We start from the raw sequence: 21,665 nt of genomic DNA, 5'->3' as shown, positions 1-21,665 counted from the left end.
TGATAAATTCAGCAACTTTCTGCTCAACTTTGGCTTCACTTGCAGTCTGAGAGATTTTTCTTTGTTTGTTTGCTTTAAAGGTACAAACATTATTATGTTGTTACTCTACGTTGATGATATGGCTATTACAGGAAACTCCTCCACACTTCTCTCCACTCTTCTTGACGAACTCAACAAGCAATTCAGAATGAAGGATCTTGGCAAGCTCCACTACATTCGTGGTATTCAGATTCAATACCATGAAAATGGTTTGTTCTTGTCTCAACAGAAATATGATGTGGATCTTTTGGCTACAACTTCTATGTCTACATGTGCTCCTGTTGCCACACCACTTCCTCAACACCTGAACAAAGTTCCTAAGCAGAATGTTCTGTTCGAAAATCCTAAATATTTCAGAAGCTTGGCAGGTCGACTGCAATATCTAACATTGACGAGACCAGACATGCAATTCTCTGTCAATTATGTATGTCAGAAGATGCATGAACCTTCACTCTCTGATTTCCATCTTCTGAAACGGATCCTAAGGTACATCAAGGGCACCACTACAATGGGAGTCTCCTTTGCTCGGCACACAGATTCTAAGCTTCGCGTGTTTAGTGACAGTGACTACTCAGGATGTCCATCAACTAGCAGGTCCACTGGTGGCTTCTGCACTTTTCTTGGCCGTAATATGATCTCTTGGTCATCAAAGAAACAACAAACAATGTCCAAAAGCTCCACCGAAGCTGAATACAGAGCCATATCTGAAATCACTTGGATCGTCAACCTGCTTCATGACTTAGGCATTCACCAACCTGCAACACCGGAGCTCAATTGTGATAATATTTCAGCAGTTTACCTCACTACCAATCCGAGTTTTCATGCTCGCACCAAACTCTTCGCCACACACTACCAATATGTTCGTGAGCAAGTCGCTTTTAGGAATTTGATAGTCAATCACATTCCTGCACATCACCAACTGGCTGATATATTCACCAAATCCCTTCCACAACGGTCATTCGAGTATTTCCGATCCAAAATTGTCGTTGGTGTACCACCCACTCCAAGTTTGCGGGGGAGTGTAGAGATCAAGCAACAAAACGATAACGTTTTGTTAACAGGCTCACAATGTATGAAGCCCAACAATCAAAGTACGAAGCCCAACTCACCTAAACAAGAATCCAAAGCTCTGCAACGGTCACCTGCAAAAGACAAGAAGGTGTTAGCAGAGAAACATAGTACGACAGTGACATTGCACAATAGGTTTGAGGAGTTGGGACCAGATGATGAAGATGATGCCACGTGTATGAGAACAATCTAGAATCTAGGTTTAACACAATTGCATCATGTAACTCTATATAAGAGTAAACCCTTGTAACATTTAGCTTCAAGTATTGAAATAATAAGAAAACAATCTTTCCTACTTTCTGTTACTTTCTTCAGGGCAGTTCAGTAGAAGAATTGTTCTGTATAGTTACGGAAAAATTTGTAGGTAACAATATGAACATGTTTTACTAGTGGTTGTCGTCCTCAGCAGCATTGGGGCATATGGAGAAGAGCAACGCATCCATGAAAGGAGTTCCAGACAAGAGGAGAAAAGCCTCTAACACACGGGCAGATCCTCTTAAATACCAGTTTCCAGACCTGGGCAGAGAATTCACAGACTAGAAGTATGTGGTCCCTAGTCTCAGAGGCAATAAAACAGAGGCAACAGACATCCGACTGAATCTGTCCCCAAGATTTCAGTTTGTGCCTAGTGGGAAGGCGGTTCAAGGTACTTACCCACATGTTCAAAGCATATTTAGGCACTGCACTTTTAAACCATACCAAGGGAGCCCAGTCTTTCTTTGAATCACGAGGCCTGAGAGCTTCCCTTGTCCCAGCTGTTGAAAAACCTTGACATAAAACCTTGTGCATATTGTAAGTTTTGTTGATGTTTGCGTGTTTAAGGTAAATGATGGAGTGGGAACATTAGCTGGAGCAAGGTATTGGGATGAGGATGTGATGGTCGGTGTGATTCTTGGCACTGGGACCAATGCTTGTTATGTAGAGCAGAAGCGTGTCATTCCTAAACTCCAAAGCAAATCTTCTTCTGGAACAACGGTATTATTTGATTGTTATATATGTACATAGGTTTATTGTAGTTCTCATTCTTAAATCTGTTTTACATTGGAGTTTAGATCATTAACACGGAGTGGGGAGGGTTCTCTAAGATTCTCCCGCGGACTATTTTTGATCGAGAGATGGATGAGAAAAGCCTGAATCCTGGTGAACATGTACTAGAATCTTATCCTTTCTCTAACATCATTATGTTTTTTTTGTTTTTGTTTTTTTTTGTTAATGTATGCATGGTGTCGTAAGTTTTACAATTGTTTACTGTTTGTGTGTGGATGAAGTTATATGAGAAGATGATCTCAGGGATGTACCTTGGTGAAATTGTAAGGAGGGTTTTGCTCCAAATGTGTGAAACTACTGACTTGTTCGGACCATTCGTTCCTGTCAAACTCTCCACTCCCTTTGCACTCAGGTACTTCTCTCTCACTATCTTTCTCCAACTCCATATTTGGTTGTGGTGTCAAGACTCAAGAGTAAGTAGGTAGGAATGTGCAGTTCGGTTTTGGCTCAGTTTTTTGGTTATATCGGTTTTGTAGAAAGTAAAACCAAATAAAAACCACTAGTAATTCGGTTTTGTTCGGTTTGATGCAATTTCGGTTTCAAATTCTCTTGCATTTAGATATCAAAAACGACTACTGTATATATTTTTTAAAACTTTATTTTATTTTGGTTTATTCATTTTTAGTTTGAATAGATGATGCAAGAATCGGTTTTGGTTAAGTTTCGATCTTGGTTCAGTGAAGATTTCGGTTTGTTCAATTTTAAACGTGGAAAACCAATATGATCATAAACACATTTGGATACAAACATTTCAGTCCACCTTTGCTTTATATGCTTATCCCTAGTTTCAGTGGCCTAAAATCATATACTGTATCTCTCAAAGTGGCCGTGGGTAAGGCCTTTGAAACTTGATTAGCTAAGGAAATGTTGATAAATTTCTAAATGAATTATTATTGTGTATATTTTGTATAGGACCGAGCATCTATGCAAAATACAAGAGGACAAAACTGATGATCTTCAAATTGTTGGATCAGTCCTATACGACATTCTAGAGGTACGTAGGTTGTTCAAATAAAAAGAAACTTAATCACATCCATAAATTGGAAAACCATACCAACCTGATCAAGCTATTGGAAATAGGTGGAAGCGAGTCTAGAGGCGAGGAGGAGAGTGGTGGAAGTGTGTGACACAGTTATAAAACGCGGAGGGCGTCTAGCAGGAGCTGGTATAGTAGCACTCCTGCAGAAGATTGAAAAAGATACCAAAAGGATGGGTTCAGGTAAAAGAACTGTTGTGGCTATGGACGGTGCACTATACGAGAAGTACCCGCAGTATCGAGAGTATATGCAAGATGCACTAGTCGAGCTTCTTGGCCATAAGCTTGCAAGTTACGTTGCGATCAAACACACCAAAGACGTGTCTGGGCTCGGTGCTGCTCTTTTGGCTGCTACTAACTCCATTTACTAGTACTTCATGAATATAAACTTTGTTTGTCTGTACATTATATTACATATCAATAAGATCATTACGAGAAGCAGCGAACAAGAAGAAGGTAGAACTATAGAAAAATCATTCTGGTCATTTTTAAATAAATTTGTTTTACACGAACTAATAATTTTGGACCAAAATATTTCTTTACTGCTAAATGAAACACGCTAGATGAAGTAGAAGTTCTGATATGTATTGCATCGATCTCTTTCTCTTCTTCTCTCTCGATCTCTCCCTAAACCCTAAATCTTTTGCAATGGAACCAAAACTGAGTGGTGGTGGTGTACCGGAAGAGGTGCTTCAGCCGCTGCTGATTGCTTCGGATTCATCCTCCTACTCTCTAGAAGACTGCTTGAAGTTTCTTCTAGAGTCTTCCAAGACGGATTCAGGGCGCTCCGATCTCGCTTCGAAGGCTATCCTTCCTTATATCTTACGTCTTCTTCCTTCCCGCCATTATCTGAATCTATCTCTCAAGATCCTCCGCAACCTCTGCGCCGGCGAGGTTTCCAATCAAAACTCTTTCGTCGACCACGGCGGTTCTGCTATCATCTCCGACTTGCTTGCAGAGAAAACCAAAACCACGGAGGAGGATCTTGAGACTGTTCGTCTCGGGTTGCAGGTTCTAGCCAACGTTGTATTGTTCGGAGAAGAGAAACGTCAGAGAGATGTGTGGTTTCCGTTTTTCCCTGAGAGGTTCTTCTCAATCGCTAAGATTAGAAGGCTTGAGACATGTGATCCTCTCTGTATGATTTTGTATGCTTGCTTTGATGGATGCTCTGATCTTGCTTCTCAGCTTTGTATTAGTGTTGGCCTCACCATCGTTGCTGAAACTATACGGACTTCATCTTGCGGTAATGATTTGTTTGTTTATCTCTGATTTAAGCAAATATAAATTGAGGTCTTGTCTGATTCAAATTGTCATTGTTTTTGTAGGGTCTATGGATGATTATTATTGGCTCAAGTTACTTGTTTCGAGAATCTATGTTGAAGACCATTGTTTCCCTCAGCTCTTCTCCAAGTTATACAAAGTTGTTGATACGGTTCTTGGTCACAAGGATGAGACGTTCACATCAGAGCAAGCCTTTCTTCTGAGGATGGTGTCTGATATTGCAAATGAGCGGATAGGACAAGTGTCAATCCCCAAGGATACAACTTGTTCCATTCTTGGATTATTCAAGAAATCTCTTGACGTTTTTGATTTTGCTTCTTCTAGCGAAAGGTCCGAGCTTCCTACGGGTTCAACTATAGTAGACGTAATGGGTTACTCTCTCGTGATAATAAGAGATGCTTGCGCTGGAGGTAGCCTTGAAGAACTCAACAAGGAAAACAAAGGTTCAGTTGATACTGTCGAGTTGCTCTTGTCCTCTGGAATGATACATCTCCTCCTTGATCTGCTTCGTAGACTTGATCCTCCTACAACAATAAAGAGGGCTCAACACCAGAGTCCTAGTTCTTCTTCTTCTTCTTCATTAAACCCTTGTCCATACAGAGGATTCAGGAGAGATATTGTGTCTGTGATTGGGAACTGTGCGTACAGAAGGAGAGAGGTGCAAGATGAGATCAGGGAGAGAGATGGGCTCTTCCTAATGTTGCTGCAGTGCGTGACGGATGATGACAACCCTTTCTTGAGAGAATGGGGTTTGTGGTGTGTGAGAAATCTGCTGGAAGGGAACCTAGAGAACCAGCAAGTTGTTGCTGAGTTGGAGATTCAAGGATCTGCGGATGTGCCTCAACTCCGTGAAATTGGTCTCAGAGTTGAAATTGATCCTAAAACATCCAGGCCTAGGCTTGTCAATGACACCTGAAGCTTCACTGCCATGGCTCATGTAATATGATAACTTTTATTCTAGTTAGAATTAGGATTATGTGGTTTCTTTCTTCACTAAGTATTAGCTGATGTAATTCTTTTCCATTTCAATAAATCTCTTATTCTTGATTCTTTCTTTTTGTGAATCTGTATCTGTTATTTCTTCTATACTCACCAATGATGCTAGTCTCGTTTTCTACAGGGTTCAGAATCTTATCTACTCAAAGAAGATGTATTCCCTTGCATATTTGGTTCTATTGACACTGGTTGAGAGACTTGTCTATGGTATGCAGTTTTTTTTACATGATAAGAAGATTAGATGTATCTAGAAAGAAGACCATTTTCACTTTACTTGTTTGTGGTTGCAGCTGAGGGTGCTCAGAACCGACTCGAGTTCACCGTTGTAAGATCATTTAACTGGATTGGACCTAGGATGGATTTCATCTCTGGCATTGATGGTCTTAGCAAGGGTGTCCCTCGGGTCCTAGCGTGCTTCAGAAATGTGAGTATACAGACTCATTCCTATTAACCACCTCTCAAGCTTGTAGATTGGCGAAAGTGACACAGATAACCTTTATCTACATCAGAGAGCCTGTCCGTTTGATCATTGTGAATTTCCTCAAAGAAGTTGCATCTTTAATAGCCATTATTCTTTTGCATTGGTCACGATATTCATTTTTGTGTGAATTGATGATATAAGAATCGGTTTTGGTTATGTTTTGATTTGGGTTCAGTTTGTTCCATTTTAAACTTGAAAAGTCAATATGGTCAATAAACCCATTTGAATACAAACATTTTAGTTCAGCTTTGGTTTATCCCTATCCTAAAATCACATACTGTATCTCAAAGTGGCCGTGGCTACGGCCTTTGAAACTTATTTAGCTAAGAAAATGATGATAAATTCCTAAAATGAATTATTATTGTGTAAATTTTGTATAGGACTAAGCTTCTATGCAAAATACAAGAGGACAAAACTGATGATCTTCAAATTGTTGGATCAGTCCTATACGACATTTTAGAGGTAGGAGAGTGGTGGAAGTGTGTGACACAGTAGTGAATTGTGGAGGGCGTCTAGCAGGAGCTAGTATAGTTACAATTCTGGAGAAGATTGAAGAAGATACCAAAATGATGGGTTCAGGTAAAAGAACTGTTGTGGCTATGGACGGTGCACTCTATGAGAAGTACCCGCAATATCGACAGTATATGCAAGATGCACTGGTCGAGCTTCGCCGCCAGAAGCTTGCAAGTTACGGTGCGATCAAATATACCAAAGACTTTTCTGGGGCACGGTGCTGCTCTTTTGGCTGTGCTACCAACGCCATGTACTAGTACTTCAGAGTATAGATAGAGAGACTTGGTCCATTTGTTTATGTACATTATATCTTATTATATAAAGTTTGATGTCAAAATTATTAATTAACAATATCGCGACATGTGTCAATTGTATCATTCAGATGTTGACATATGTCAATTTTAAATTTATTAAAACTATAAAAAATAAAAATGTAAAAATTCAAAATCTACCATAAAAACGTTTTATATAAAAGTAAAATAGAGAAAAGAAAAGCTAATTTTATTTAAATTATTTAAAAATTTTAAAATTTAGAAAAAATCACTATAAGAAAATTATATATATATATATATCATAAAATTTGAAACTATAATATTGTTTACTTATTTTTATTTTAAAAGAAAAAATATAACTTTTTATATAAGAAAAAAAATGACACTTGTCTCCCAAAAAATGACACTTGGAAGAGCTCTGTTTTAGACATTTGGCCCCCAACAAAAAGGTTCGCTCCTCACCAACGCAATACCACCAGCCCAATCATGAATGCACATTGGTTGCTTTCCAGGAACCATCAATCTGACAACGAGGTGAAGAAACATGGACATTTGAATACGAAGATGGAGCTGACATGACTATCGTAAAAGAGAGCGCCTATTGTCAGGCTAAATTATCGTCCAAAGTCTGAGTAATTATATCATTCGCATCTATCTCTTAATCTTGATTTTTTTATGGCCTTCCAGATTGCCCATAAAATTCATGGTAATTGAAAAAGTTGATCAGGATCACCCTGTTGAGAGGCGTCCCTCCAGAAAACAAAATCCAAATTCGAGTACACCGACTCATATGGTAAACCCTTTTGACAAGACCAGAGTCAGAGATAAATCACAAACTTCACGTGAACGAGGACATTCAAAATAAAAATGTGATTAATAGTTTAACCGTAGAGACGCATCTTTTACATCAAATATCACATTGGACACCTCGGTGTATCTATTTACTTACTAAAAATATTTACTTTATATTTTTTTGATAAAGTTAATTTTATTTTAAAAATTATAAATCCGCACATCGGGCAGGTCCTAATCTAGTTATATATATATCAGTAAGATTGTTACGAGCAGCAGCGAATTAAAAGTAAAAAAAAATCATTTTGTTATTTTTATATGAATTTTTGGACACGAATTAATTTCAGAATTTGTTCACATTCACACAACAGAATTATTAATCGAGCTTGGTTCATATGTATCCCCTAGAGACCCCTACTGTGTGAACAAATTAAAAAGTCTAATTATGTATCATCAATATTGTTAAAATGAAACACTGTAGCTGAAGCAGAAGTCTGAATTGATTCATTTCATTCTATAAATTTGTTGACAAGTTGATTAAATTTGTGTTGTTCCAAAAAAAAAAAGTTAATTAAAATTTTAAATTAAAGAATTTTTAATTTCACAAATATTTTCTAGCTCTCTGAGCTCTCTGAGCTGATTTTTCTGGTTAAATCAATAATTTTCATAAAAACTTGGTTTTATTTATTTGACTGGAGAGTTTGGCTTAAGAACTTGTTTCGAAGGTACCCGTGAAAATTCAAAGTGAGATCTGAAAGAAGAAAAAATCCAAAGACGTTTCGTCTCCTCTGATCGATCACGATTCCTCCTGAATTCTCCATTCCCAGAGAAAATGGTACTGCTTCCTTCTCTGTCTCTTCTCCATTTTGCTTTCTTTATATGTTCATCTCTAACGCCTCAATTTTGATCAATCTCTCTCTCTTTCTCTCTCAATTTGTCCAGATCCGATTCATATTACTGCAGAACAGACAAGGTAAGACTCGTCTTGCCAAATACTATGTTCCTCTCGAAGAATCCGAGAAGCACAAGGTCGAATACGAGGTAAGCAATTTCAAATCCTCTCTTATCCTCTTATTATGTTCCCAATTAACTCCAAAGCTCGTTTCTGATTCTTAATTTTGTTTCCTCCCCACCAGGTTCATAGGTTAGTGGTGAATCGTGACGCGAAATTCACCAACTTCGTTGAGGTTTGTGTTTTGTTGTAACGACGAGGATTGGGGCTCTTCAGAAACTATCTTGCCTTATAGAAATTGTGAAATTGTCCTCAATTTAGGCATTGAAGCAGAGAACTCGAAATAAGCCTCAATGAGACATGAAAATGTGATTAAGAACCAACAGTAGGGCTATTAATACTAGCACAGTATAGGCAGTAAGCTAATTTGATTATTTGAAGAGCATTACCTTGTCAATTGTGGTATGAGTCGTTGTTTGAGATGTTGATAGAAGCTCTGAGGTAGAACCCTACTCATCCAAGATCTTTATAGAGAAGTAGATATGTGTCTTATGAGACATGAAAATGTGATTAAGAAACCAACATTGTGAAAATGCATATAAATCCTGATTCAGGTTTTGTATAATGAGTTTTAGGGCTGTTGATACTAGCACATTATGATTATTTGAAGAGCATTGATATGTCGAACCAGCGAATTTTCTTCAATTGGGGTATTAGTTGTTGTTTGAGATGTTGATAGAAGCTGAGGTAGAACCCAACTCATCAAGATCCTTATGGAGAAGTAGATATGAGAATGTTGTTAAGAAAGCAATACATTTTGGAATGCATTTTTTTTGTTGTCAGTGGCTATTATTGTGAATCTGTCATGTGGGAAAATGATAAGACTGTTCTGCAACTATTTTTTTTTCAGTTTAGAACACACAAGGTGATATACAGGCGTTATGCTGGATTGTTTTTCTCCGTGTGCGTGGATATAACCGACAATGAGTTGGCTTACCTGGAGAGTATCCATTTGTTTGTGGAGATATTGGACCATTTCTTCAGCAATGTCTGTGAGCTAGATTTGGTGTTTAATTTCCACAAGGTAACAAACCTCCTTTGTTGTTATTACCCTTTATATATTTAGTTTCTCAAACTGCTTCATTGGATCCTTTCACTCTTATAGTTAGCATATGATGCTGTGCAACCACTGGTTTCGACTAGGCCTGGGATTTTAGTGAATTCAATGTTTAAGGGTGTTCTGAAAATTTTCACCCATGCAGCTTCTAAGGGCCTATCAGTGAAGCTTGTGTTTTCCAAAATCAAAAGCTAGTTTTGTTCTCTTCTTATTGTATTTTTCCGAATTCTAAGCTGACCATAATGGCCTTTAGATTAATATATGTACGTAGCATCCTCAAAAGCATTCTCCATTTGTGTCTATTTATGTGGATGCTTCTATGTGTCTAGATTTGATCTGTGTTTATACTCAAATTATTGCTACTAATTCCGTATGATTTCAATTAAAAGGTGTATTTGATACTCGATGAATTCATTCTTGCTGGGGAGCTCCAAGAAACAAGCAAAAGGGTGTGTATTTTTGTTTCAAGCTTTCCTCTTGCACTGAGATGTATCAGACATTCCCTTGCTTAACCGCTAAACTTTTAAATGTTGGGAACAAATATTTTCTTGCAGGCGATCATCGAAAGGATGTCAGAACTCGAGAAGTTGGAGTGATGATGCTTAATGCGTGCTTGTCCATCTGTTTTTTTTCTTTCTTTCTTGGCGTGTCTGGAAGATTAGCGATGCTTTGGTGAGTTGAAGACAAATGGTGGTGTTAAGATTGTGAATGATATTGAATGATTCTGCTGAGATCGTTTGTTCATCCAAAAATTGTTATCTGTGATTTTCTTTTCAACTAGTGAGGTTACTTTTCTATATCGCAGGGCAGACATTGAATTCTGTATAAAATGTTTGTTTCGCAGAAATTTTATCACGCATATAGTATCTGAGAAGATACCAAACTTAGTTGATAGTAACTGTGAAATTATCAACGAAATAGAAAGACAAATACTGAGAAATGTGAACAGTGTCAAACTTTCTTTGGTGAATTGATTCTCAACACAACTTTAAAGATCCTCGGCAATCTATTCACTGGCCCGTATCTTTGGCCTTTGCTGTTATACAAATCCATCTCTGACCTCCATTGGTGGGATTCATCAAGTCATAGAAAGTAGAAACACAGGAACACGAGAACTTTTCTAACCAACCTAACTCTTCAACTCTAAGAAAGAAGTTAGCTGCCAAGCTCATCTTTACGGGGAGACACTTTGTAAGTTCCTACATTATTCAAACCAGGGCTTATCAGTGTCATGTATCTTTTCTTACCAACCAACTCCCCAACTCTAGTAAGTTACACATACTGAGCTGGCAAACGCAATTTTACGAAGAGAGACATTACTAGTTCCTGAATCAATCAAACAGATACAGAAACACGAAGATAAACACAGGGCTTATGAGTCATATATCTAATGCGATGCCCCTAATACCATGGTTCTGTTAAGTCTATTGAGGCAAGCAATTTCCTCTAGTTCTCCAAAGTTCTTCCAGTCTCACTGAAGTTCCCAAGCTCTCCAATAACTCAATGAACTCTCAATGTCTTTGCTCTTCGCAACGCAGGCACCATCTTCCAGTAAGAATCAGTAACCTCATTCTATATTTCTACCTAAGTCCTCATATTATTCTTAGATAAACAAAATTGTGCACAAACATCAAGCTTGACAAAGGTTCAAGGTCTACCACTTAATTGTAACACTAACCAATATCTATACACAAGACTCACAGGCCATATGTGTCATCTATGTTTCTTGTATAATGCCTACATCGTTCGATGGATTCCTCTTCTCAAGCAATAACAATTACCATTTCTAAAATCCAACTAGCAAGATCCAAAGCCTCATAATTCTTCTTAGACAACCCAAAACTGTTACACAAATAGTAAATTTTGACATAGGTTCAAGATCTACTACTTAATTGTAATATCACATCCATAGGAAAAAGAAAAATAAGACAAGAAAACGAGTGATGAATAAAAAGGAAGTCAAATCTTGGTCTTCTTGGGTTTCACAGGACATACTACAGGAGAAGCATCATCATCATCACCTTCTTCTTCATCATCAGACAAGATTTGGTCGGGGACATCATCATCTGGAACATTATGCTTTGTGATAAAATCCTTGAGTATCTTCATACTTTCCACTTTCATCGAAATCAATTGGTCCAATACAGTATCACCCTTGTTTGATGAATCAATGGTGTAGCTCTCTGTCCCAAGCTTGAACTCGGCTTTAACAAGATTCTTCACATGGACTGAAACGTGACTTTCAATCTCCATATCGACCCTGAAATTAAAAAACTAAAGAAGAGGAAAGGAATCAAAATTTACAGCGTGGTAGTAGGCGCAGAACCCTAATATTGAATTTTAGTTGAGCTTCTTCGGTACCTGAAAAGTCAATTTTGGTGGAAGAAGAAGAGCGAAAGGACGATGATGATAGCCTACATAAATTACTGGTACTCGGACTTCAGTTATTTCGGTGAATTCGGTTTGGTTAATTCGGTTTTTTAGTTTTTTTGAGTTTTGAAAATCTTACCGAATTGAACCGAAATATATTTCAGTTCGGTTATTTTGGTTTCTCGGTTAATTCGGTTTTAAATTTTCAAAACAGAAATTTTATTAAAAACATGAAAAATCGAATTTTTCGATTATTTAGAGATAATCTCGGTATTTTTGGTTTTATTTCAAATATTTCAGTTTTTTCGGTTTTGGTTTTTCCGGGTGATTGGGTTATTTTAGGTATAAATTTCGGTTTTGTTAGATTTTTTCCTAAAAAATAAAAAAATAACTGTTAAGTGTTTTTCCGGTTTCGGTTTTTCAGGTTGCGGTTTTTCTGGGTGATTCGGTTCAGTTATTTTGGTTCGTTTTAAAATCCGAGGGCTATAAATTACCCTAAGAACTGTTAAGTGTTTTTCTTGTCCATAATTAATTGTAAAAATAAATTTTATAATAATTTAAAATCTATTATATACTGTATTTTTTTGGTAGACAAAAATCTATTATATTTTTACAAAATTGAATATTTATAAAAAATTTAAAATTAATTCAAAAAATCAAATAATCGTTTGAAATTAAATAAGAAAATATATATTATTAAGTCAATAGCTCTTCTTCCAATTTTTGTATTTGAGCAACTTAAATAAGTACCATTTCTATCGGAGATCTTTTGTACAAGATGGACAAAATATAAAAATGAAAAAACAATGAGAGAGAGAAAAAGTTGTGTCTTCGCAAGATATTGAGACACTGATCAAAGCAAGAGTTCTCTAGCTGTCTCAGTTTTAGTAGTGTGGAGTAATTAATTTAATCAAATAATAAAGTAACAATATAAATAATATAAATTTATTTAAAAAGATTTTTTGCAAACAACATCACCCATGTGGATGCTCTAAGAAGCTCAAGTTTTGATGAGTAGTAGTTGTTCAGTTAGTTTGTAAATTACATGCACCAATTTATGATTTATGTTTAGATTTTAATTCTACTAATATCCATTATAAATAAGATCTTTTACATTCAAAAATTAGAAAAGACTTTTTTACTATTAACATTCTCTGTAAAATATTAGTAAAAAAATAGATTAAGGTCTGAACTCTCAAGGTTTAAAATAGGTCTGAAAGTATGAACCTCTCTCATTCACATCCTCCTTATTAGCCAATCAAAAATTTGCCATATAAACTATATAAATAAAATAAAATAATTAATATTATCTAAATAGTTAAAGAAATTGAAGTAAATTAACATTTGTACTTTAATAAATAAATAAAAATCTAAATATGAATTTTAAATTCATAAACCTAACATTAGTTATATTTTTTTAATTATAAAATCTAAACCTTAACCAATCTATTATAAATCCAAACCAAAATATTTTTTTTATTTAATTATAAAATCTAAATCCTAACCATTCTTTTGTAAACCTAAATCGACATATATATATATTTTTATTGTAAAATCTAAACCATAATACTTTTAAAAAAATCCAAACTGATGTATATATTTTTGATTAATTGAAACCTTTTTTTAATTTTGTAAGTCTAGGAAAGGGATCGACGTCGCAAAACCTTGATTTGATGTTATTTGAGTTTAAAGAAGGAGGATCGACGAAAAGCACAAATATTGTTTTAAATTTTACATATGTTCATATTTTTTTTCTGCAAGTAGGGATTTTGATTTGAAAAGTTTCAATATGTGTGGATCTAAAACCGAATAAGTATATCGATGAAATTATCAATAATTTAGTGCATGTGTTGACTATGCTGGTCTTCATGAATTGCAAAAATTTTATGAGAAAATAAATGATTTTGGTCTTGGAGTTTAATGTGTTAACAAGTTGTGTGGTAGTCTAAAAAAAATGTTTTCAGTGAAAATTGTGAAGAAGTTGACGAGGAAGAAGAAGAAGAAGAGTATAACGAAAAACCGGACAGTAAAAATAACGATGACAATTACCATAAAATTGACAATGAAAATGACAAGAAAGAATATGAAAAATAAGAAAACATTGAATAAAAACACGAACTTATAGGTTATTGCGATCAATTAAATAAGAAAAACGAGATGAATTCATGATTATAAAATTGTTTCGTTTTTCTGGTGGTCAATGAAATGGTTAAGGATATGTTTGATCCGCCTCGCTTGAACGTCGAGTTAAATTCATAATTTTTTTAATCAGATTTGATTTTATAACTGAAATTTAATTTTTTCTTTGCTAATAACTTAATTTTTTTATAAGATAATATTTCATTACCGTCATCAATCATATATAATTTCATCAAAATATATCAAATAAACCCACAAGTAGTGTGGGTTCAAAACCTAGTACTTTAAAAAAAAATCCAAACTGATGTATATATTTTTGTTTAATTCTAAAAATGAAACTCAAACTTTTATTAGAAACTCAAACCAATATATAAACTCATTAATAAAAACACTACAGAATTTGTTTTTTTAATTAGTTTTATTTTTAAATATAATATTAAATGGCAGATTTTGATGGCTATCAAAGAAAGGGTGAATGAGAGATCTTTGGATCTAAAAAAAATTCTTAAAGTATAGATGGAAAGTTTTATTTTTTGACTTTTTTGACTAATCTCTTTTAAAATCAATAATAAGTGCTGCCGAAAGAATTAGCAGAATACAGTAAAACCTCTATAAATTAATAATGTTGGGACTAAGACATTTTATTAATTTATAGTGATATTAATTTATCTATAAATTAATAATTATTATTTTATAGTGTACATTAATAATTATTAATTTATAGATATATTTTTAATTGTTTATTTTTTAAAAAATTATGAATTGGAACAACTATAGCAAAATAAGATTAAACTTTCGGATGTTATAAATTTTATGGTTTAGGAATTGAACTTGTAATATATAGAAAGCACTATTTACAATAAATTACAAATATTATAGACAAATTGACTTATACACATGAGACACATAAATTCAAATTTATGAATAATAATATCAATTCTCCTATTTTAATAATCTGTCAAATTATCAAATTGTAAATGATGCATATCTAAAAATTAAAACTTTAAATTTAATTATTTGTATGACATGTTATAAAATATTTTAGAGATATCATTATAGGTTGAAAATACAACATTACAATTGTTCTATAGAATTAAGCTTTAGGAGAAACATACACTATTATATCAGTATATATATATATATATATAAATTTACATAATTATTAATTTATGATATTATTGGGACCATATTTTATAAGGAGATTTCGAAAAATTATTATCTTATTATTTTATCGAATATTGTTAATTTTTATACTGGCCCGACTTGGGACCAGCAAAATTTATTAATTTATTGTGTTTATTAATTTATAGAGTATTAATTTATAGAGGTTTTACTGTATATAATGACAAGAAATAGTCTAAGGAACACGGCCTAACAAATTAGGGTTTCGACACATAAAAAAATGGAGCAACCAAAAGAGAAGAGGAGAAAAGGCGGCTACCGAAAAAGAAGAAGGCAATTGAAACTGACGTTGCCCTTTCCTGCTGATCTAAACTTAGAAATACTCTTAAGGCTGCCTGCGAGATCTGTTTTGAGATTCCGTTGCGTGTCGAAGCTTTGGTCATCAATCACCACCGATTCATATTTCATCAACTCCTACAAAACTCGCTTCTCAACACTGCGGCCGAGTCTTCTTGTCTGCTTCATAGCAAATGGCAAGCTGTTTGTTTCCTCAATTGCTCAAGATAATCAGAATTCCAAAGAGTCTTCTTACTCTTTTTCTCAGCCTATTTATCGTTACCATATGAAATTCCCACAAGGATCTTGTTACTTCCACCCTACGGAATCTGTACATGGCTTGATCTGTTTTCAAGTATCAGCATCGCCTGTAATTTGAAACCCTAGCAAGAGACAGTTACTAACCTTTCCAAAACCCGATGAGAACTGGTCTCATATAACAATGTTCTTAGGATATGATCCAGTCGAAGGTAAACACAAAGTAATGTGCATACCTTATTCAAGAAGTTCTGAAGTGTGTCGGGTGTTAACATTGGGATCAGCTCAAGAATCCTGGAGAACGGTCAAAACCAACCATAATTATTATTGGGACTACAATACTTTTGGACGATGCATCAAGGGGGTTATATATTACATAGCGGATATATATCATAAGGGTGTTTGGGTTATAATAAGCTTTGATGTCAGATTCGAAAGATTTGGTATGATAGATTTACCAAGGGATATTTATAGGGACATGCTGATTAGTTATGAGGGGAGGTTAGCTGTTGTTGAGAATAAAGGAATCGACTGGAAGAGCAAATTGTGGATTTTGGAGGATGCAGGGAAACAGAAATGGTCAAGAAAAGAATTTCTTGTACCTTTTAGGTACCATCATCATCAAAACGGTGTCGAACTAAAACTAAAAGGTTTTACTTATACTGGTGAGCTTATTTATGTCCCATCCACGTTTCACAAATCAGATTACATTTTATTTTGTGATCCAGTGAGAGAGAGCTTTAGAAGATTCCAATTCAAAGGAATCGCAGATGACGAATCCGGTAATGGAGTTGGAAACGGATATGTGCTCCATTCTTTCCCGAATCATCTTTGAGAGTATCATCTCTTTGTAACAATTTGCTGATTTTTGGTTTGTTTTGTTTTTCCTTTGAAACAGTGACATTAATTTATGCAACTTTATGATTTTTTTAACATCGTTATAATTCTTTCATATAACGATGATAGGAAGCATAGCACAAAACCAAGAAAAAGATCAATTACCAATAGGTAACAAAATTGACTGCTGTAGAACTAATGAGCACCATGGTCCAGGATGAACCATTTCTTGCTATGAACGATTGATCCTTGGTGGCACTATCATCTATGAGGTTGCCTTTGCGATTTCCAGCCACGGTTGTATGTTCTAACCTCCATTCCTCAATCCTCATACGTCTCCAAGATCCTTTGAGTGTCGAAAAAAAAAAAGGAAAGTGCCATGGGTGAGAGATCCCCTGAACCACTTGAGGTTGCTCAATTCAAAGGGATGTGCGGCGGACCAATTCAAAGACAACCTTGGTTTGATTCAGGTTGCTCAGCCCTTTAACTGTCCAGTTATGATAATCTCCTATATATTAACATAAAAGCACAATTGCAAAAAAACTGACGTGTCAGAACTCAAGACCCTTTTTATCAAACTATTCTCAAAATACCAACTTAATTACAATTTTCTGCCATTGTATTTTATATTAATTTTTATAATTTAAATCTCTAAAAATACCTGATAGGGTTTAATAATATCACTTTTAGGAATATAATAAATCATAAATTTAATACCTGATTGGGTTTAATAATAAAATTATTAGGGTCAAATTAATCATATATTTTATACCGCATATATAGAGGATTGTTAACATAAAATCCATATATAATGATGTAAATCTTTTTAATAATATAGTTTTTTGGGTCTAATGATTTATATATTACGAATATTAAAATTTCAGTATATTGATTTTGTAAAAAAAAACAAACAAGGTCACAACACATTACATAACAGATTATGTGCCTGTTTTAATCAACTAATGGTTAATAGAAAACTGTTATTAAAAATTACTAGGATTTATAGTTCAGGATTTACTAGAATTTATCAGAATTTAGATCTATTAATATTAAAAATTTAATATTTAAACAAAATATAACAATTATTCGTTTTTAGTTTTAGATAACAAAAAAAAGTATAAGGAAAAAAAATTATCACCTGAGTAACTTGATTAATGCCCTATATTTTAGGAGCAAATAAATCTTACCGGTGAAATAAATTTAATATTTATTAAACATATGGCTGGATCACTGCAATTATAGTTGGCGAATCAAACAAATATCCTTGATTATAGTTGTTTACAAGATTATAAATAATTATAGTTGTTTACAAGATATGACCTGTTACTATGATTAGCTCCTACAAAAGTAATTTCAGTTTCAAAATGAATTTACCACATTGATAAATATAAAACAGAATTACTCTAACCGAAAAGGAATCATAAATACCACACTTAATCCTTGATTTTACGTTAAAAAGTTAGAATCAAATCAAATAATCCGAAATCAACTATAACACAAATATAGAAGGTCTTAATATATTTACAGAAACCATTCAACTTGATTTGCGTAATCATATCTCCCAAAAAATCCAAAATCAAATACATAATCATATTCTTTCTAATTTGCTTAATTGGAGGGGTTTTGAAAAAACTAAAAAATAAAATCCTAATAGAAATTATTACCCTTATATATTCGTTCTTCCAATCACCATCAAAACCACTGGTTCACCACGCAAACAAAATCACAGTTTACAAGCATTCTATCTTTTAATCTATCATGGCTTCTTTCAATAATGTTTGTGACTTGAAACCTTTTCAAAATATGTGAAAGATCAAGGTGAAGATCATCCGACTGTCCGACTGTGGAAACAATACTCAGCTACCATGGGTAAAACAATTGAAATGATCTTGATATATGCTATTATTAATAATGAGATTGTTTTAAAATTCCCCACTTATATATACTAAACTTTTTATAGTGTTTGAAATTAGAGATTGTTTTAAAATTCCCCACTTATATTATTTCCATTGTTTATATATAGCATAAAACTTTTGTGTTTGTCATCTATTCTATTGCAATACATATGTTTACTGTTTACATTATAAAATTTCTATTTTTTATAATATTTGTATTTTTATTATACCAAATCTTTAAAGAGGGAAAAAATTCAAGCTACGATCGAGAAATTGGCAAAACAAATAATTCAAACAAATTATATAGCAAATACCAAAAATTTTGTTATATAATTTGTTTTTTATTTTTTTTTGACAAAAAAAATACTAAACTTATAAAATGATTTTCAGTAGCATAATCCCGCGTGAGGCGCGGGTCCTCTACCTAGTTTAGCTTTTATTTAAGAAGACTCAGCCAATGAATAGACTCGCCTACTATGCAATATAACCTGGTTCATAACCAGTTGGTCTAAGTTCTTTATAATATAAAGTTGAAAGAAGTTATAAAAAAATATGAACTGCTCCAAGATTACGCATATACCTTAGTGATCAACACGACACAAAAGCCATTAAATTTTAGATGCAATATACCCAACCCTATGATCACTTCGCCACAAATTTAAACATTACATGAGCTCTTTGCTCATGTGCCAGAACATAATAACTCTGGGTACGTAATCATCAACGACTTTGATAATCATTAATTAGTTGCTTCACATGTTTTTTATTTTGGTGTTATTTTACGCATGTTCTGCATATGTATCTCATTTTACAGAATCCCTAGTTATATGTAAATAAAGATCAATATGTTGTTTACTCAGTATAATACAAAAACAGTCTTTAAACAAACTGGATGATGCATAAGGGGAGACATGCAAAATTAGAAGACATCACCCGAAAAGTCCCACTTACCAAAACTATAATCTCCTATCTCCCTCTCTATTCTTCATGCTCCTATTTCATTTAAGCTAATATGAAAATCCTATTTTACCCTTTAATTTATTTTACTCGATTGAATTGATTTAGTTTCTCATTATTTAAATATTGAATTAACAAAAAAAAAATTAAAATGCGAAACAGAAAAAAAACAATCGAGTGAGCTTGCTGCTCAACGTCGTTGATTCCGCCGCTGGCGATTCTTCGTCGGAGCTCTCTATTACCGCCATGTCATCACATTTTTGAGTCGAATCAAGCTCTCCTTCATAATGCAAGTGCATTCTTCAACAAACATAAGAATAATTGAATTAGATTATGTTTTGGAATTTTAAAATTTAGATTGGATTTTGCTTGATATGCTTAGCAAATTGGTTTTTTTCACCATGGTTTATGGACCGACTAAGCTATTAGTTGATAAGAAATGGATCTTACGGTTGAATTGCAGTGAATTGTAGAGATTAGAACAAGCTCCTAGATTCGATTTTGAGTTATCGCGATTGGTAAAACTGGTAATACTAGTAAACCTGGTAAAATTGGTAAAACTAATTAATATAGTACAACCAATAAAACTAGTAGTATTACTAATTTATTTATTTTTGAATTTGTTTGGCATGATACAATGTACGAAAAAGTCAACATACATTTGAAGTGTGGAGGTCGCATGTACAATATAATAGACAAGAGTGATATAAAATTGTAAAACTGGCTGGTAGGATTCTAAATACAGAGATTTTCTCGATTAGAAGGCACAACAAGATGCACACATGCTCAAGCACTCCAATGGTTGTTATTTGGAGATTCTTTTAATTTTTGTGTTTGATTCATGTAGTACTACTTGCTCATGTCACAATAATCATGAAAATTAATTTAAAGTCTAGTACTGTTTGATTTTTCATTCAAAAGATGTGTCTAAACTGGGAAAACTGGTTAAACTAAACTAAATGGTAAAACTGGAATAATTGGTAAAAACTGGTAAAACTGTATTAAAAATGAAAATAATCGAATTAAGAATTGATAAAAAAAACTTACAATGAATGTTTATATGTTAACTAAGGATGAATAATGTTTAACTGTTTCTATAATGAATAATTATAATTTTGAATTGTTATGAAAGAGGCTAAACAATTGTTTCCTTATACATTTAAGATCACTTTGTAAATAATAACCAAGTTAGAATGACAAAGTTATGAAATTGAAGTTTTATAACATATGAATGCATAAGAAACTCATAATTATAGGTTGATAGAGTTTAATGAACTGTAAAACTAAAAAAAATAATTATAAGATTAGGTAAAACTAATTTAATTGAACAAAACTTAAAAGTAGAACTATGGGCAATATTGGGGATACTGATAACTTGGTATAACTATAGTGTGAACACACTTTTCTTGCACACGTGGCTACCCACATGTTTATTTTCTTCTCTTCTCGTCCTCGTCTTTTCCATCCACTCATTATCTTCTCTTTTCTCTTATTATTTTCACTCTCTTCTCTCTCTATTCATTCCAGTCCTTCTCATTCTCGATCAATCTCCAAGTTTGCTCTTTTTTCATTTCTCTTGTCAAAAGATAGAAGCTTTTGAGACGGACTAATACTATGCTGATCATTTGTTTTGTATGAATTCTCTATGTACTCGTCCTTTGTTGTGTATGAATTCTTCATCCAAAATCAAAACGAGACAATTTATTTTTACCAAATTTTACCAAGTTTTCCAAAATCAAAACGAGAAAACTTATTTTTACCAAGTTTTACCAAGTTCTCCAAAATCAAAACAAGTCAAATTACTTTTACCAAGTTTTACCAAGTTCTCCAAAATCAAAACAAGTCAAATTACTTTTACCAAGTTCTCCAAAATAAAAAGATACATCTTTTACAATGAATCAAAATCAAAATGAGTCAACTACAAATACACCATTTACAACAAACTTCTTTAATGTGACACCTTGTAGACACCTTAATCTTCTTGTTATACTCCACCGGCAGAAAGTACATTCTCAGAGGTTGTAGTGCTATCAATTCATCATCAAATTCCTGTAACACACAGTTTTATCAAATATTACCAACTTATACCCAGAGATATAGTTCTACCTATATATACCAGTTTTTCGAAAAATATGGTTCTACCTAGTTATACTAGTT

The 21,665-nt window shown here is 33.7% G+C and overlaps 3 protein-coding genes and 1 pseudogene across 3 annotated transcripts; 3 read left to right on the top strand and 1 right to left on the bottom strand.

Moving 5' to 3' along the window:
* The first annotated feature begins 3,838 nt into the window (after nucleotides 1-3,838).
* LOC104779194 (uncharacterized) lies at nucleotides 3,839-5,402 on the top strand. Its single transcript, XM_010503570.2, has 2 exons — nucleotides 3,839-4,433; nucleotides 4,516-5,402. Exons 1-2 carry the CDS (start codon nucleotides 3,839-3,841, stop codon nucleotides 5,385-5,387), a joined length of 1,467 nt encoding a protein of 488 aa, XP_010501872.1. The 3' UTR covers nucleotides 5,388-5,402.
* Nucleotides 5,403-7,907: 2,505 nt separating this feature from the next.
* LOC104777699 (AP-2 complex subunit sigma) lies at nucleotides 7,908-10,441 on the top strand. Its single transcript, XM_010501997.3, has 6 exons — nucleotides 7,908-8,360; nucleotides 8,468-8,566; nucleotides 8,662-8,712; nucleotides 9,388-9,561; nucleotides 9,984-10,043; nucleotides 10,149-10,441. The coding sequence occupies exons 1-6, from the start codon at nucleotides 8,358-8,360 to the stop codon at nucleotides 10,188-10,190; spliced, it is 429 nt and encodes a 142-aa protein (XP_010500299.2). The 5' UTR covers nucleotides 7,908-8,357; the 3' UTR covers nucleotides 10,191-10,441.
* A 955-nt stretch (nucleotides 10,442-11,396) lies between these two features.
* Nucleotides 11,397-12,034, bottom strand: LOC104777698 (uncharacterized). The gene is made up of 2 exons (XM_010501996.3): nucleotides 11,956-12,034; nucleotides 11,397-11,868 (listed from the first exon to the last, which is right to left on the bottom strand). The coding sequence occupies exon 2, from the start codon at nucleotides 11,845-11,847 to the stop codon at nucleotides 11,554-11,556; it is 294 nt and encodes a 97-aa protein (XP_010500298.2). The 5' UTR covers nucleotides 11,848-11,868; nucleotides 11,956-12,034; the 3' UTR covers nucleotides 11,397-11,553.
* Nucleotides 12,035-15,497: 3,463 nt separating this feature from the next.
* Nucleotides 15,498-16,654, top strand: LOC104779193 (putative F-box protein At1g47790 pseudogene; annotated as a pseudogene).
* Nucleotides 16,655-21,665: the final 5,011 nt, after the last annotated feature.

This window comes from Camelina sativa, chromosome 3 (assembly GCF_030686135.1).
Source record: "Camelina sativa cultivar CO46 ecotype springtype chromosome 3, ASM3068613v1".
Lineage (NCBI taxonomy): Eukaryota > Viridiplantae > Streptophyta > Magnoliopsida > Brassicales > Brassicaceae > Camelina > Camelina sativa.
Note: the sequence above shows the minus strand (reverse complement) of the source record. Positions and strands in the feature narration are given on the sequence as shown.